The sequence below is a fragment of the Erithacus rubecula genome, assembly GCF_903797595.1.
Source record: "Erithacus rubecula genome assembly, chromosome: 4".
NCBI classification, from domain to species: domain Eukaryota; kingdom Metazoa; phylum Chordata; class Aves; order Passeriformes; family Muscicapidae; genus Erithacus; species Erithacus rubecula.
This window is the reverse complement of record NC_136686.1, coordinates 31075692-31091175: the sequence shown is the minus strand read 5'-3', so window position 1 is coordinate 31091175 and position 15484 is coordinate 31075692. Positions and strand designations below refer to the sequence as shown.

General features: G+C 37.5%; 1 protein-coding gene across 1 annotated transcript in view; it reads right to left on the bottom strand.

Annotated features, from left to right (window-relative positions):
* Positions 1-2813: 2813 nt before the first annotated feature.
* The window catches only part of UBN2 (ubinuclein 2), a 43046-nt gene continuing 30375 nt past the window's right edge, over positions 2814-15484 (bottom strand). Inside the window, exons 12-17 of the mRNA XM_079303650.1 lie at positions 13281-13331; positions 11844-11886; positions 9660-11198; positions 5511-5757; positions 4720-4809; positions 2814-3762 (exon numbers count right to left, since the gene is read on the bottom strand). Of these exons, the coding sequence (XP_079159776.1) occupies positions 3707-3762; positions 4720-4809; positions 5511-5757; positions 9660-11198; positions 11844-11886; positions 13281-13331 (2026 nt within the window). The 3' untranslated portion in view covers positions 2814-3706. The remainder of the gene's footprint in view (positions 3763-4719; positions 4810-5510; positions 5758-9659; positions 11199-11843; positions 11887-13280; positions 13332-15484) is intronic.

Sequence of the window (15484 nt, the reverse complement as noted above, 5' to 3'; positions counted from 1 at the left end):
AAAAAAGAACAAAAAAAAAATCTGTAAACTAGATTAAAATTTGCTAATAAATACAGCCAAAAGTTCATTTTTATGAATGTAGCAGCAAATGTGATAAAGTTAGTTGGAGTCCAAGGTGACTCCCAGAGGGTTACTGGTTCGCATAACTGATGGCAGCTTGGGAGAGTTGCAGATTTCTCTGTTTTCATGTCCTCAAAGGGTCTTGCACCAAGTGGAGAAGGAGTGTGGAGGAAAGGTCAGGTGATGGGACTGCAGGAAGGAACAGGCTTTTAGCACCTGTCCCACCCTTAAATCTGTGCATCAGATAACTTTGATCAGATTCAAAACACAAAGCAGAACCCAAGTAATTAAAAGTTACTTCTGATTAGCAGAAAACAGATGTGAAACCCACAGCATTTGCACTTGTGACTCGGATGATTTGTATTTAGACATGTTTCTCAAATCAACAGAGAAGGCTGGACAAAGTGACTTAGGCCATTTGTGTCTTGGGAGAGCACTGCAGTTATAGTCCAAGGTATCAGGAAACTCTGCAGCCTGTTTATCTAGCCTGCCTTCTTTCTTTGCAAAAGTCTCTAATGACTTAAAATAGCTACCATGGTTTTTGGGACTTTGGATCATGTAGCAGGGAATACTACCCAGACAGTTTCAACATCTAAAACCTATGTTTGAAAGTTATTGCTTGCATTTGTTTGGGGCTTTCAGAGAGCTTGACATGTTAGCTCATATACAGTCCCCAAACCAAGTTCAGCCTTACTGCCTGGAAAAGACAGCTCTACTTGGCTTTCTTATTGCTTGTGAATACTGAGGGTTTATATAGTATGTACAACTACAGTTTATTTATTAACAAAGGCCCTTAAGAAGTAGTAAAAACCTGGGGTGGGGGTGAGGGGGAAATGTCTTCAGAAGAGCTGCTATGCTGAAAATAGTAAAACATTAACCTAATTTTGCATTTGAACATTGCAGGAATTTTTCCCATCCTGTCTATGCTACCTGCAAAGGTCTCTGAGAACCACCTTATTTCCTTTGATTTGGCCTTGCTAAGTTTAACCAGGGAGAATAGAAAATCCAAAAAGAGTTCCCATCCCCAGTGTTGTTCATTCAAAAGATGCTCAGGAGCATAATGACTAACAGGAGTGTAATGATTGATAACAGTTACCTGCTGGGGGGGGATGTTTGAGCTGATGTGACAAAATGTACAGTCATCTTTATTTTCATCATCCTAATATCTATTTCCACAATAAATATTAGTTTACTTGTTTCCCAAGACTGAGAAGCTCAATAGGACACAGAGACAGGACTATTCCTACCCTCAAGATTTAGAGAGGATACTCTTCAACTGAAGGTGAAGCATACTTCCAGAAAGAAAGGAATGCTGAAAGGGAATTTGTGCTGTAGCAATAAAGGGCTCCAAGTCTCCCAGTCTAAAATTTCAGTAAGTATGAAGACAAAAGATGACAATTTAAATGGGATGCCTCGATGAGGAAAACACAGAAGAGGTAGAACTCTCTTAGGACAGGGTCCTTTAAACATATTGCTGCCCAATGGCTCACTGCCACGACTCCCATAGCTACATGCATCGTTACAGTTCTCGGGTTTGACACAGTTCAGAGAATTAACATCCTGCCAGAACTGTTGGGCCTGAAAAAACAAAAGCTGGCTTCCTTCAACCCTTCCTGGAGAAAAGAAAAAAAATATCAGATGAAGCTTGCACTCTTAAGAGTTTATAGTATTTTGACAGAATTTGTGCAGTATAAACGCCAGGGTCTACATAGCTGTATGTGTTTCAACTCTAAACCTCGATGGAGATGCAAGCTTATCTGATCAACACACCACATAAACATTAGCACCAGCTAAAAATCATTTAATTGGCAGATGCTGTGGAGTGAAACTAATGAACTAATGCATCTTAATTCAATCTGTCTTTCACAGAAGTGTTGTGCAAAAACATTTATTGCTGAGCTCAACCCAACAGTTTTATACTAAATACACAATATATATTATTTTAAATTTATGTATATATATTTATATAAAATTAAAATGAGCTCTAAATAGAAAAGAAATTGTTGTCTGATCTAAGAAAAATAAATCACATGTAAAAGAAACCTGCAAGCTCTAAGTAATCTAGCAAAAAACATTGAAGATTCATTATTCAGGGGTCAAAGTCTCTCTAAAAGGTGGGAGATAACCAGTAGTGTCCAGTTCAATCTCAAGTCAAACTACCAGAAAAACTAATCACTAAGGATTTCAGCATTTCTGGTCAAAGGAATGTTTCAGGGTTGAAGGAGAAGGGAATCATACTGGTTTATTTGCTCCTTTTCCCTATGACTTATTTTAGTTTCTGCCATTCTCACATTTTATCTCACAGCACAAGCGACTCAACAGCAAAGTTCTGTCCTAGTGTCAAAAGTGCAACAGGTGCTGGATGCTACCTAATCTTACATGTGAACCAGTTGATGTATTGCTATCAAAGGGGAAAAAAAAACCAAACAAAAAACCAAACAAAAACAACAAAGCCAACTCTGCAGTCTTGTGCTACCATGTAAGAAAGAGTTCAGGTAAAACTCCCCAGGCCAGCAGGGGCTGGAAATGCTGGAGACAACCCATTCAGCCCCCAGAAGAGAAGGCACCTCTGGTCGCTTTTGAACGACTCCTCTTTGGCTAATGCCTGAAGCAGTATTAATCTGACTCTGGAACTGGTCACAATCAGCTTTCTTTAACTAGCAAATCAATATAATGCACGGTTTCTGGGAGGAGTTAGATAAGAGATGCAGCCTGAAAATCAGGAAAGAACTGGTTGTGGTTTAGGAAAGATATTAATAGAGTATCTATTCAGTAGCAAATAAGTACAAGGTAAGAGGAAGTTTAACAAATGGAAATACTGAAACATTAGCATGATTTAAAAAGTGGGAAAGAAATGCTAGTCTGACCAATAAAATGTGGGTTTCTTTTCATGTAAATTAATTGCCATCCCCTTCCTCCCTTAAATTAGAATTTTCGTACTAAACAACACCCTGAAAATAGATCAAATAGTCTGTGTCTCACATATTGATGTACCAGGAGATCTGTTTTTAAAGACAATTCTCTATGGAGGCTGCATACATCTTGTAGGCTCCCTAGAGCCAAACAGCCTTCTAAAGCTGGATAAATGCCCGTTTATCAGAAACTGCTTTTGTCTAAAGGTTTAATTATAATGCAAAGAATCCCAGCACCACCTCTATTCTACATAACCTTTGGTCCACAACCACACTCAGGACCTACACATAATCTTACACTGGGCACTTTGGGCACTAAGGAAGTGGATGATAGTGGATGATTCCAACTTATGCAATGAATGGAGAAGCCTATTCTAGCTCATTTCACCATTTCCACTTTTCATTGGACTTCACCCAGAAACAGAATGTTGGTGCTGCTGTGGGTTTGACGATCAATTTCTTTTAAGAGCCAATCAGAGCAGATACAAAAGGTTGTTTCTTTAGGCATTATCAAACTATGACCAGTCTGCATGACCAGGAGGACCAGTCCTCCTTTTCCTTCTCTCTTTGATCAAGTATTATTTTATTTTTCTTCTTCCTCTCACCACAGTGCTTAGGATCAGAATATGTAAACATTGACAGAAACAGCAGCCCTGTGACAATAAGAACTTTCCCAACTGGGCAGATTCTGTCAGCCAACCAGAACTGCTTCAGCTCCCTTGCTTGTCCAGAAGTCACTGGTTTTTCCGCTGTAACTTAGTGTCCCCTTTACTTTGGCCTCCATCTGTAGCTGAGACAGAAACAAAAGGAAAAAATAAAACCATGAGTGGACTTTTGGTTTTGTAACTTACAGTAGGAGAGACAGGAATTTGGCAGGTTCAGTTTTAGCATCACCAAAAAAAGTACATTGTCTTTACTGAGTGGAAGACTTTGCATCTTTTCCATAGTTCATTTATTAGAAATAGCATTGTTGAAACCTGATATATCCAGTTTGATACCAAAACACTGCCCAGTTTTTTGGTACTGAGAACTCTTAAATGAAGAATGCCCATCAAACCGCTGCCATCCTTCCCATTCCTTCTCCTGGCTCCCAGAAAACACATCTCTGGTGACAAGGAAAGGTGCACACTCTAAACAGCACCTTCTAAAGCTTTCTGAAAATTTTCCTGCTCTAAGACTTACAAATAGAAAAAAAAAAAATGTTCAGCTTCACGTGTCTCCTCTTAATCAAAAATACGCAACTCCTAGCAAGAATAAAATTCCTAAGGAAAACAGATACTCCATTAAGAAACCATCTCAGCATTCACATGTGAATATACTCAAAGAAGAAACAAAAATAAGCTCTTAGGTGGAAAGTCAGTTTCTCCTGAAAAGGAGAAATGAAAATTTTTACTGTAAAAAACTTTATGCAGCCCACAAACAATCATGTTAGTGTCCAGTAATATTCCCTTTTTCCCCACTAGTTGAATTTACATACTTCAGTTTCTAATTGCTGCAGTAAAGTGTTGGAATTTTTGAAATTTTTTTTTTGTTCCTGATGTTGAAGAGAAGTAGGGGGAAAAAAATAAAATAATTCAGGTTCCAAAAATACTGCTACAATAGAGCAAGTTTTGCCAGCTGCTCCCAAAGCTTGTCCCTGTGTTGTGTCTTCTCTAACACACTGGTGTACATTGTATTTCAGTCTAAAGCAGAAATCTGACTTAAAATAAGTTTAAAATAAGTAATAAGAATTATATAATCTCTTTACCTGTGTAAGCTTGCTGCAAGTGAGCAGGCAGAGGTGAGTGAGACAGCGTTGCTGCATGCTGAGCACCTGGCTGTAAACCCTTCAGTAAGTCTGGGGAAAAAAAACATAGGGCAATGAAAAAATAAATCTTGAGGAGAGAGTCAGTCTGTGAAATAAATTTTTGTTTTTACAGTGTAGCTGTAGTAGCAGGCTTATCTCCTCAAAGAATAAATACCTGCTAGCATTCTGATGGTTGGAATAAGTCAACAGAGAAAAAGCTATTCAAATACAGTTAGTCAAAAGTCAGAGCAAAGACCATGCCTTACTACTGGGATACAACTTCATATAATTTTGTTTGGCAGAAAGACCAACACTTTATATGGCTTAAGAACATAAATAGTTCCTCTGTATGCAATCAGAAAAAGTAAAAGACATCTTGGTTGATAGTTCTTCATAAGAGAGCTGTTTGATATCTGAAGTCACTGAGTCAAGGCTATTTTGAGGAATCACCACATTAAGTCTCTTACTTAAACTGCAACACTAAGACTTTTAAACTATACTCCCATCTAAAAATAAGGTATTAGAAGTTAACCCAAAAAAAAAGCGCACTCAAAACTAAACATACTGTGAATATAACAACGACACTAAGGTAATTATGTGAAGAAAGTTTCTACCAGTGAAGGAATCCCATTTATTCTCCTGTAGTGATTTTCATGAACCAAATCTGAGTGTCTCAGGACTTTGCTTCCCTACTCAATTTCCATTTTAAGGATGCATCTTTGCTTATAGCACAGAGTGATAATTCCACTCACTCTGAGTTAGGCTGTGGTGGAAAGCCGCTGAGGTAGATCCCGAGGTGGTTGTCGCTCCAGCTGTGTCTGTCCCAAAGCCAAGCAGCTCCAAGGGAAACTGGAAGGGCACAGTCACAGGAACAAGGCCACCCAGCATCCCAAAAGGAGTCAATGGTGCAGATGTCACATTCTGACTGGTTACAGACAGGGGTGATGCCATGAGAGTCAGAGGTGAGGCATTAGCCAGTAACGATGCTCCTGCTGTTGACTATGGGGAAAAAAAAAAAGAGCAGTACTTCAAGATCTCTAAAGATTTGAATTGTATTCTTTAAGGGTATAAAAATCAGCTATTCCCTGTTAAGTGTTGCTCTGTTTAGAATTGTATTAAACTATTAATGAATATCCACTTATCCACCTAGGAAGTCTTCCCAGTGTTCATTTGCTAAGCAGGAGCAATTATATCACAGATTCAGATATAAGAGCATGGTTCATCTATCATGTTTTTCTCATCAGCCTTATAGGTAATTTCCTTGATCTCCTTTCTAATTATACACTCAGTCTACAGTCACAATGTAATGCAATATCTTCTATTTGATTAATAATATGAAATTATCCAATCTGAAGTTCTTTAGAAGTACAGTATTATACCTCTACCCTCTCCAAATCTGGGTCTTAACAGAACATTATTTCTAAAGAGATAGCAATGAATTTTGAAAATTAAGATTCATATATAAGAATCCCCAAACTTAAGAAGTCAGGTTGGCAAAACGCATACATACATAAGTATGTAGAGGTGTGTATGCACATGTCAGAGAAAAAGGCAAAAGAAAAATCTCTCCACTCTAAATGTCCAAATGAAGTTAAATTCACTGCAGTTTTAAAATAAAAATGCAAGATGAACCAGAACATTTTAGCAACAGCTCCAAATTGCATTAATTCTTCCAACATTAGACCAGCTCATTCTTGTTTAACAATTTTTCTTTCACTACATATACTAGTATACTACTATATAATTTCATATGCTAATGTTCAGTTCTCTAATTATCTACTACAAAACAGTTAATATAGAAAGCATTTTGAATCAGACTCCAACTCAGAAATTGCAGTTATTTGAATTTAAAGGACTTAAAATAGGATTTCAAATCTGTGCATTTTTACAAGTAAGCTTCAACTAAAGCAAAAACTTAAAATCATTTTAATGAACACATGAGCTTAAAATGAAGATGACATTTCACTGAGTTCTGTAATAAAAACTTACAGAAAAAGCATAGTGATGAGATCTCCTGGCATGGATAAAGTTTTTATTACCAGTTTTGGTCTTAAGATGTTCCCATGAAAGTAGCTAAAGAAAGGACAGTTGCTTCTTAGGAGAAAACACAGTATTTTAATACAGTGGCCCTGAAAAGGGCATTCACCTACACATGAAGTTCCTAGAAAGTGTTCATATTGATCATCTTAAAGGTACAACTTCTATAACATTCTATTTCACAAGTAGAAAAAAAGAATGAAAAGTATCAACACACTATTATTCTTTTGCCTTTAGAAGTATTAATTTCACAATAAGCTCATGTACAAAAAACTGTTCATTGTCTATGGAATCTAGCAAAGGGCAACAAAACAAAAGCCATACAGTAATATTTTGCAATTGCAAATTTGTAAAGTGCCTGAAAACAAACTTTGTAAAGTGCTCTGCCAAAATCTTGCTTTCTCAAAAAGAAGAAGAGAGAAGTACAGTGAAGAAAAGAGCTTCAGAGCATGCCCTAAAGGAACTGCAGTTCAGATGTTTCTATTTAACTCCTGTACCAGAGCTCTTAAAAGGGTTCATCCTGGTCATGTAGATCTGAGTCATTATGATCCTTATAAGTCTAATACTCTTGAGCAGAATCTGGTTTAATGATAGGTAGAGCTTTTTAAGAAAATCACACATGTACACTTCAGCTTTGTGTCCTTAAGATGTAACTTTCTGTAAGGCTTCAGCACATATAAACTTATATCCTGGTAAATAATTGTGACAATCAGAAGTAGAAAGGAGGGAAACATTTCTTGGAAGCTTCCTAGTTAAGGACACATTTATTATTGCATGATCACATTATCAGTCATCTAGTTTCATCTTCAATGTAAACAGACCAGAATACTATAGTGAGCAATGCAGGTATCATTCTCATCTTCTAATAGCATCTCAAATAGGAATTAAATCCCTAAGGTTCTTACAGGAGAGTCACTTTCAGTCTTATATGAAGTTTTAAGAGGAGTAACTAAGTCCTTAATATATTGTAACTAACAACTAGTCTGGAAGTGATGTCAGTTCAGTAGCCAGCCATTAGACCTTTACAGCTAACAAAGACCTCTGATCACAAATCTCTTCCCCTTTAGTGTACTTGAACTAGGAGATAATTTTATTTTCCTTGAATGTACTCCACTGACTAAGCTTCATAGTGCACAGGAGCAACAGCCTTATTCCATGATTTTCTTCTTTGATTTCATACTGAAAATCTGAACTGAAAATGGTCCTTCTGAACCATTTTTAGGTTACCAAAGTAATTTTTGAGGTGTCAAAAAACCCATATGAAAGGTCTTAATTATTTTAGTGATATCATATGCTGCTCAGTACCTCTAGCTGATTTACCTCTTATATACCAACACCCCTTATTTTGCTGTATTATAGTATGAACTCGTGTTAACTTGATTATTCACCACACATCCCCCCCACTTCAGTGGGCTTCAGTAGGACTTAATTACTCTCATGTAGTCAGTGTTTCTAACAAAATTACTTGCCTTCAGCTACAGGAGGGTTTGAGAATTGATCTCATCATCCACACAACACTGTTTACTTCCCTTCTCCGCCACCTTTAAGCACTACCATACCCATTTCACATTTTATTCTACATCACAGCCATTGCATCCACTGGATTCTGCTGACTGTACAGGAATAAACAACTTTCTTCCCAGTCCAGTGATTGTAGCCCTTTTTATCTCCTCCAGGTACCTTGCAGACTACTCAAACTGCACTGTACTTGGTTCTGCTCTTCTCCAGAGCCTGTGTGATACCTCAGTGGCCTGTACACAGTATACTGTGGATTTTTTTTCCATTCTAAGCACCCAGAGCAAGTGAATGCTGTGTCAGAGCCTGTCAGACTTTTACTGCTGACTGTTTCAGTACAGTAGGATGAAAGGCCATAGAAGTGTCATAAAAATCATCTTCCTCCTGTTATTCAGCTGCATTAAGAAGAATTTGGTGACAAACAAGATTATAAAATATTGCCAGAAGTCAAGTATACATCACTCCCATGCAACAGCAATGTGCACTGTTCAGGATAATACAAAATTTTTCCTTTGCTGTACACAAAGAATATAATTTGCATCAATACTACTTTTCTTAAGTATTGATGACTTCAGCATAGAGAGCACTAGAGAGAGGAAAACATCAAATCTTCTCACTAATTAAGCATTCCCAGTAAGAAGATAACAGCTTGGGAAAGCAGGTTGACTTCTGGGTAAATAGTAGGTTTATGTGTTTTAGAACAATGTATTTTCAATGTATTTGTTTTGTTTGATTTGTCTTATCTCTAGGGATAATACAAGCTTTCAGTTTCTAGGGCATTTATATATTAATAGGGTGTCTTATTCAGTTTGATTAGATCCTACAAAATAAAATACAGTCACAAATACAAAAGAGAAGGCCTTGCAAGTGTTAATTACAAGTCTTGAATTGCACTCAACACAAGCAACTGAACTCCAGTTTTGAGGTTAATCATGAACTGACAACAAATGTACAAAAACACTTTTTACATGACCTTCATCATTACAAATATGTAAATGAGAGAATACACAAATCAAATAATGCAAGTAAATACCATATCCTCTAAAATATGGTCACACAAAGCTTACCTTCTCTAGTGCTGTCAAAAGGAAAAAAGTGAATTCTTTTCCACAGTATAGACAACAAGCAGTTTACAGTGAGGATTTGTTCCACACTGATCCATTTCACATCAGCTGGAAATACACATTCTTTAGCATGAAATAGTTTCATCAGTATCAGCATTACGCTTAGAAAGGCAAAAAACTCAATCTATGACATTAACAAATCAAGATGAAATACTAAGAACGCTTACAGAACAATTGTGATAAACATTGATGCAAGGCTCTAATGTAACCGCGTTAGATGCGTACCTGCACGCTGGCTGCTACAACTGGAGACCCTGAGGCAGAAGACGGTCTGTGTGGAGTTGACAACTGTTTAGTAGCACCCTGTGTTCCACTTCCTGCTCCCCCAGACAGACTAGTCCTACTAGCTCCACTTGAGTTAAGGTTACTGCCTCTGCTGGCAGGTACATTCATTCCAACTCCACCCACATTATTTTTACCAACAGTTCCAGAAGGAGAAGAGTTGGGTAATTTTGAAGAAGCCTGAGGGTTTTTTGCAGGCTGAAGGCCTGAGGTGCGATTAGAGGACAGCAAATTCACTGTGGGAGACTGCCTGCTGATATTTACACCACTGCTCTGTTTATGAAGGGGGTTGTTGCTGGAGTGACTGCTCTGGGAAACTAGTGCACTTGAACTGGAAGAACTGGGTGTTGTTGCAGGCCTGGGGGATGAGGTGGACTTGGATGAAAATTTAGGTGATGCATTGGGCTTGGGTGTCACAGAGGGCTTAGATGAAGCGGGCTTGGGAGAGGCAGCAGGTTTGGGAGATGCAGCCATGGAGAAGGGAGGCTTGAAACCCTGGGAAGAAACTTGTGACACCATAGCCTTGGCTAAATAGTTACTAGAGGTAGAGGTGCTGGATGTTGTCCGAGAAACCAGTGGGTGAGACACTTGAGAGCCACTTCCAGATGAGGGATTGGACAAAGGCAGGCGATACACTACAGACTTATCTTGAGCCTTGATGACTGGTGATGAGCAAGAGAGTTTGGGATTATTACTCAATTTCACCACAGGATTGTTCTGTGATTTACTAATAGTTGCTTGTAAGGGAGATACATATTTCTGTTGTACAGCTGAATGCTGGTGCACCTTTGTCACTTGTGATGTCGAGGAAGAACCACCTTGAGCCTCAGCAGATGATACCAAGATATTAGAATCCTTGGTTCTTTGAGAGGAGGTGGAAATAGCTGCTTGAGTCTTAGAGGAAGAAATGTGAGTCTGAGAAGAGGAGGAAGCAGCTTGGATCTGACTAGATCTCTGTAGTCCTTGTTGAAGTAGTTTGGCTGGCAAAGGCTCTAAGGAAACCTTGGGATTCTGAATTGAAGATCCAGCAATAAGGCCTGAAGAGATACCAGTGTGAACTAAGTCCTGGGGTTTCTTTGGTACTGGCCCTGTGTGGCCAGCAATAAGACTTGATGAATGGGATGTTTGACTGGGCTCTACTTTCTTTGAAGTTGCCAGAGGCAACTTACTCATAATGCTTGCTAGTTTCTCTTCCCTCAGCCCAGGGCGAGGTCTGGATGTTGGCGTTTCTATGGTGGATCCAAGGGGTGATCCCTTGGCACCATTATTGATAACTGCCAGAGCATCAGAAACAGAGTCCAGTGAGGGTGGGTGGAAAGAGAGGTCTTCATCCAGTGAGTCATCCAAGCAGATGGTCTCTGGAGCTGCTGTGCAGCTAGAGCTGGCTGGGGTGCACACAGCTGCACTGGAACTCAGTACAGTAGCAGAACTTGAATTGACTGAAGACATACAGGTTTTCTGTTCTTTTTTCGGACTGGAGTCCTGAAAATAAAGGGATAGGAAACAGCAGGTTCAATAGTCTTTCTGAAATTGATTTAGGGTCATCTTTATTTAGTGTAATACTTTTATTCAGTAAATTCAGAGAAACCGAAGATCTACTACAGAAATCTTCAAATTAAGATACTGAAGATATCTAGGTGCTGAAGCCCTGCATGCTAATTCAATATTTGGATTCAAAAATCTAGCATTGTTGCTCCACATAACTAAAAGTGTCCCACATACTGAAGAATAGGGTAGCTAATCTGATCACTTAGTAAAACTGCTACTGAATAACACTTGGTCCTGTCAAATGAGGACCTCTGTACTATGACATCCTTCCACCCACACTGTTTTCCAGTGTTGCCAATTTTAACACAAACTGAAAACACACAAAGCATACATTCAAAAATGTGAAACATCACTGAACTAGTACCTCTTCATAGTCCTTCAAAAAACTAATAGAGCTTAAAGTGGCAAAGCCATACAGAAGTATTTTGTACTACATTCCTTGAAGTAATGTAGCACCTAAGCATTGCCTGACAGAAACCTTCTGCAACAATTTCTCAGGATCAGAGGAAGAAACAGATTGTAGCAAATGGTTGCACTGGACCATTAAATGGGTTTTCAGATATCTTAACAGGCTTTTACCTTCACTTTGGGTTTAGGGGCCAGAATCACCTTCTTCTTTGCCCTAAAACAGAAGGGATAAATGTTCATCAGAAGACCAAAAAAAAGCAAGTAATTTAGTAATTTTCAGTTTAAACATTACATCTCAATAATGATGACTATAGGAGTCCAGCTTTGATAATAAAAAATCCTTGAAATGAAAAACAGTTTAAAATACAGGGTGAAAGAAAAATAGCACACTATCAATTAATTTTTTGTATGTAATTTGTCATGTATCTCTATGTAAACTAGTTGCAAAAATCAACTGAATTGATGATATAACCTGACATATAGGTCAGGATATATCCAGAGAGCTGGTTTTATTTTTCTGATTTACAGGAACTTCAAAATATCAATTAATTTCAGCCTCTTAATATTATGAGTTTGTCTACACTGAAGTCTTCTAGAATAGTAATATAATTTCACTTTTTACACTGACATTTTTGTCCCTGAGGAGGATGCTTCCTATTCCCATTCATTTCAAACCAGATAAAAACAGTTGTTTCTTCCCCCAAAAAGTGGTTTGTTGCTTATCAACTGTTAAAACTGTTGTATCTAATTTGTTTATCAAACAAATATATATAATATATATTTTATATTTATTTATATAATATATCTATTATATATATATATAATTTATCAAACTCTCAGATTTTCTTCTGCAATGTACACAAACTGCAGTTATGCAAGTAAAAACTGCCTTAAGGATTATTAGTTATCAGGTGCAACTTAGAGGTTCAGCATTTCACACTTTATTTCTTCCACGGCAATCAATAGATTTACATCTTGTAGGCAATTTTTGATCCTTTCCTAAGTAACTAGAAATACACCTGGTTAAAAAAAGACTTTACTGTAGGTGGACCATGACTCAGCTTTGATATTATATAAAAAAATACCTTATGTTCATCATATTTATCACAAAAGTTGCAATTGGGGTGTTATTTAAAGTCATAACAATTTATTTGAATTGTGACTGAATGTGGACAGCTCCTGAAAGGCACACACTATTGTCTGAAAATGAATAAGAAAAAATCCCACTATGATACAAGGACTTCTGTGATTAGAGATATTTTTGAGGAAAAAAAAAAAAGCAGGAAGTACTGCAGTCTGAGTTCAGCTTAATATGCTGAATGTCAAAATGTAGACAGTGTGGAATGCTTTGAGTGAAAGGTATTAATTAAAGAATTAATAACCCCTGGAGTTATCTAGCCACTTCACAAGTGAGTTAAAATATAATGCCACGAGAACATTACAGTTATATGCCTAAATTAAAGCATTAAAAAAGATTATAAACATCACTAAGTATCTTCTAACAAATCCCAAAGTACCACCCTTTCCTTCTCTCTAAAACAGGTAGCAGGAAGATGAGAAAAGATGCTATGCCCAACCAAAAGATCAAGGTGTCACTACTGTACTCACGGAGCAGAAGTGAGGTGATTGTGAACACTTCGGCTTTCTTTAAAAAGCATCCTGAAAGAGTGGTGAGAAAAGAAAACATGAAGTGATTCTACAGCATATGACCACCAAATACCCAAATATTCTTTGCTTTTTAGAACCAGCCTTTGATTATCCAAGGGAGCTACTGCAATAATTTGCATTTATGCACAAAGTACCTCAGTAAACAGCCAAGCAAAAATCAGCATAAGATAACATTACTTCCTTCAACTGGACAGAAGAAATACACTTTGAATGTTTGCTCCTCAAAGACTAATGAAATATTTCAAATAAGAGATAAAAGATCGTAAACTCTTCACACACCACTGATCATAGACTTGGGATTGTGGTTATTGATCTCTGGTAAGGTTTTCTTAAAGCACAGAAGATAAAAACACAGCCAAGCTTGGTTCTAGTTTTCTTCAGTACTTTTAGTACTGAAAAAACAACTTTAGTAGAAGTTTTTGAAAGTTTAGTGAAAGAAAAGCTTTAGATCATTGTGTATAATTTCTCTGACTTCAGTTACACTGGACTTACATATTACTACAGAGCCAAAGAATGGCAAGAGCCAGTATGACAAATCTCAACACTTCATGTAGTTTTATTCAATGCTTTCAGCTCCTGAGTTGCCAAGTGGAAAGTGAAAATGATTGCTGACCTGTATGTATCCTACAGCTATGCAGCTATGAATAGGCAATGAAAATTTAGTCCCCTTGTTTCCAGATAGGCAAACTAAGACACACATCATTTTCTTACAGCACTGCCATTACATTGATATTGACCACATCATGAACAGCTGTCTAAACAAGAGCTTTTCACCACTGATAATACAACCTGCAGACCTGCCATAATGACAAAAAATCCAAGTATCCAAAAATTTCATATCATCTGGTAAGAAAACACTGACATCCTCTCACCACAGTTCAGAGCCTTAGTTCTCAGATTCTATTTCCAGCTCCATTTTCACATTTTCTTCACCATACTAACCTCCAGCTCTGTGTTGGATTGTTCTGTCAGAGACTGAATGCCTATGAAGAACATCATGGAGCAAAACCAATATTCCTCGTTACATGTCTAATGTGCCACCTCCTTACCCTATACACCTCCTTCAGAATATTTCCTGCCCCACCTCCTCCTTGGTGCTTTATCCATGCCTTAATCTTTTCAATTTGGAAAGGAAAAGTAAATTAATCACAGCCCCCAGTAATTTGTAGCACCATCCTTCAAGCTTAGAGGCAATTTTAAGTATATAAAAGGACAAATCATAGACATGGTACAAAGAAAGGACAGAGTGGTATGTGAGGCCCCTTCCAACCTTAACAATCCTTCGATTCTGTAATTTCCAGCTATGATCAAAACCTTACCTCTTGCTTCCTTACAAAGCTATGAGAAACATTAAATACAATTAACTCTGAAAGTGCAAGAAATTTTTCATTCAAGCTGAATCCACAAAGTTCTGGCAGACCTATTCACATCAGTAAGAATTCCTTAAAAATACATGGTCAGTAGATCAGTTTGAGCATTAAATGCCTATTTTTTTCAAGTTAATATAGCTCCTTTTTACTTGAGGCCACATATGAAAATGAAAAATAAGACTTCAGCATAATCTCTAACCTAACATCCCAACAAAATGGGCATTCAGAATACAAATTATGTTCTGTATTAGGAATTACCACTGCCAGACTCCAGGAAATGCTTTCTTTTCCTCTTCCCATGCATAACTATTTGCCAACAAATTACAATACATCACTTCCTTAATAGAAAGCAGCAAAGTGCCTCCCAGTAGATACAGGGCAATTTGTAAATCATTATGGTTCTAACACCACCCATTTAGTAAATGAAGTCTTGCTGGTCAACAGGAAGTTATGATCTGTCACCTGTTGGGGTTTGTTTAGTCTGTTGGTGGTTTTGGGGAGCATTTTGGCTTTTTGTTTAGTTTTTGTCTTTTGTTGTTGAAGCCAATTGTACAGATAGTTCAAAAGCTTATGGAAATTTTCAGCAGACTTTTCAAACAGAAAGAACTGTATGTTTTTTGGCTTTCCAACACAGTTTTAACATGCTTCCCTTCTATGTGTTCTTGAATCCCCTCACACTATCTCTTGAGTATTTCTCCACTATCTTGAATTCTTATACTAAACTGGGATTCTTTGTCTCATCTAATTCAATAAAATCTTCATAACAGATAACAT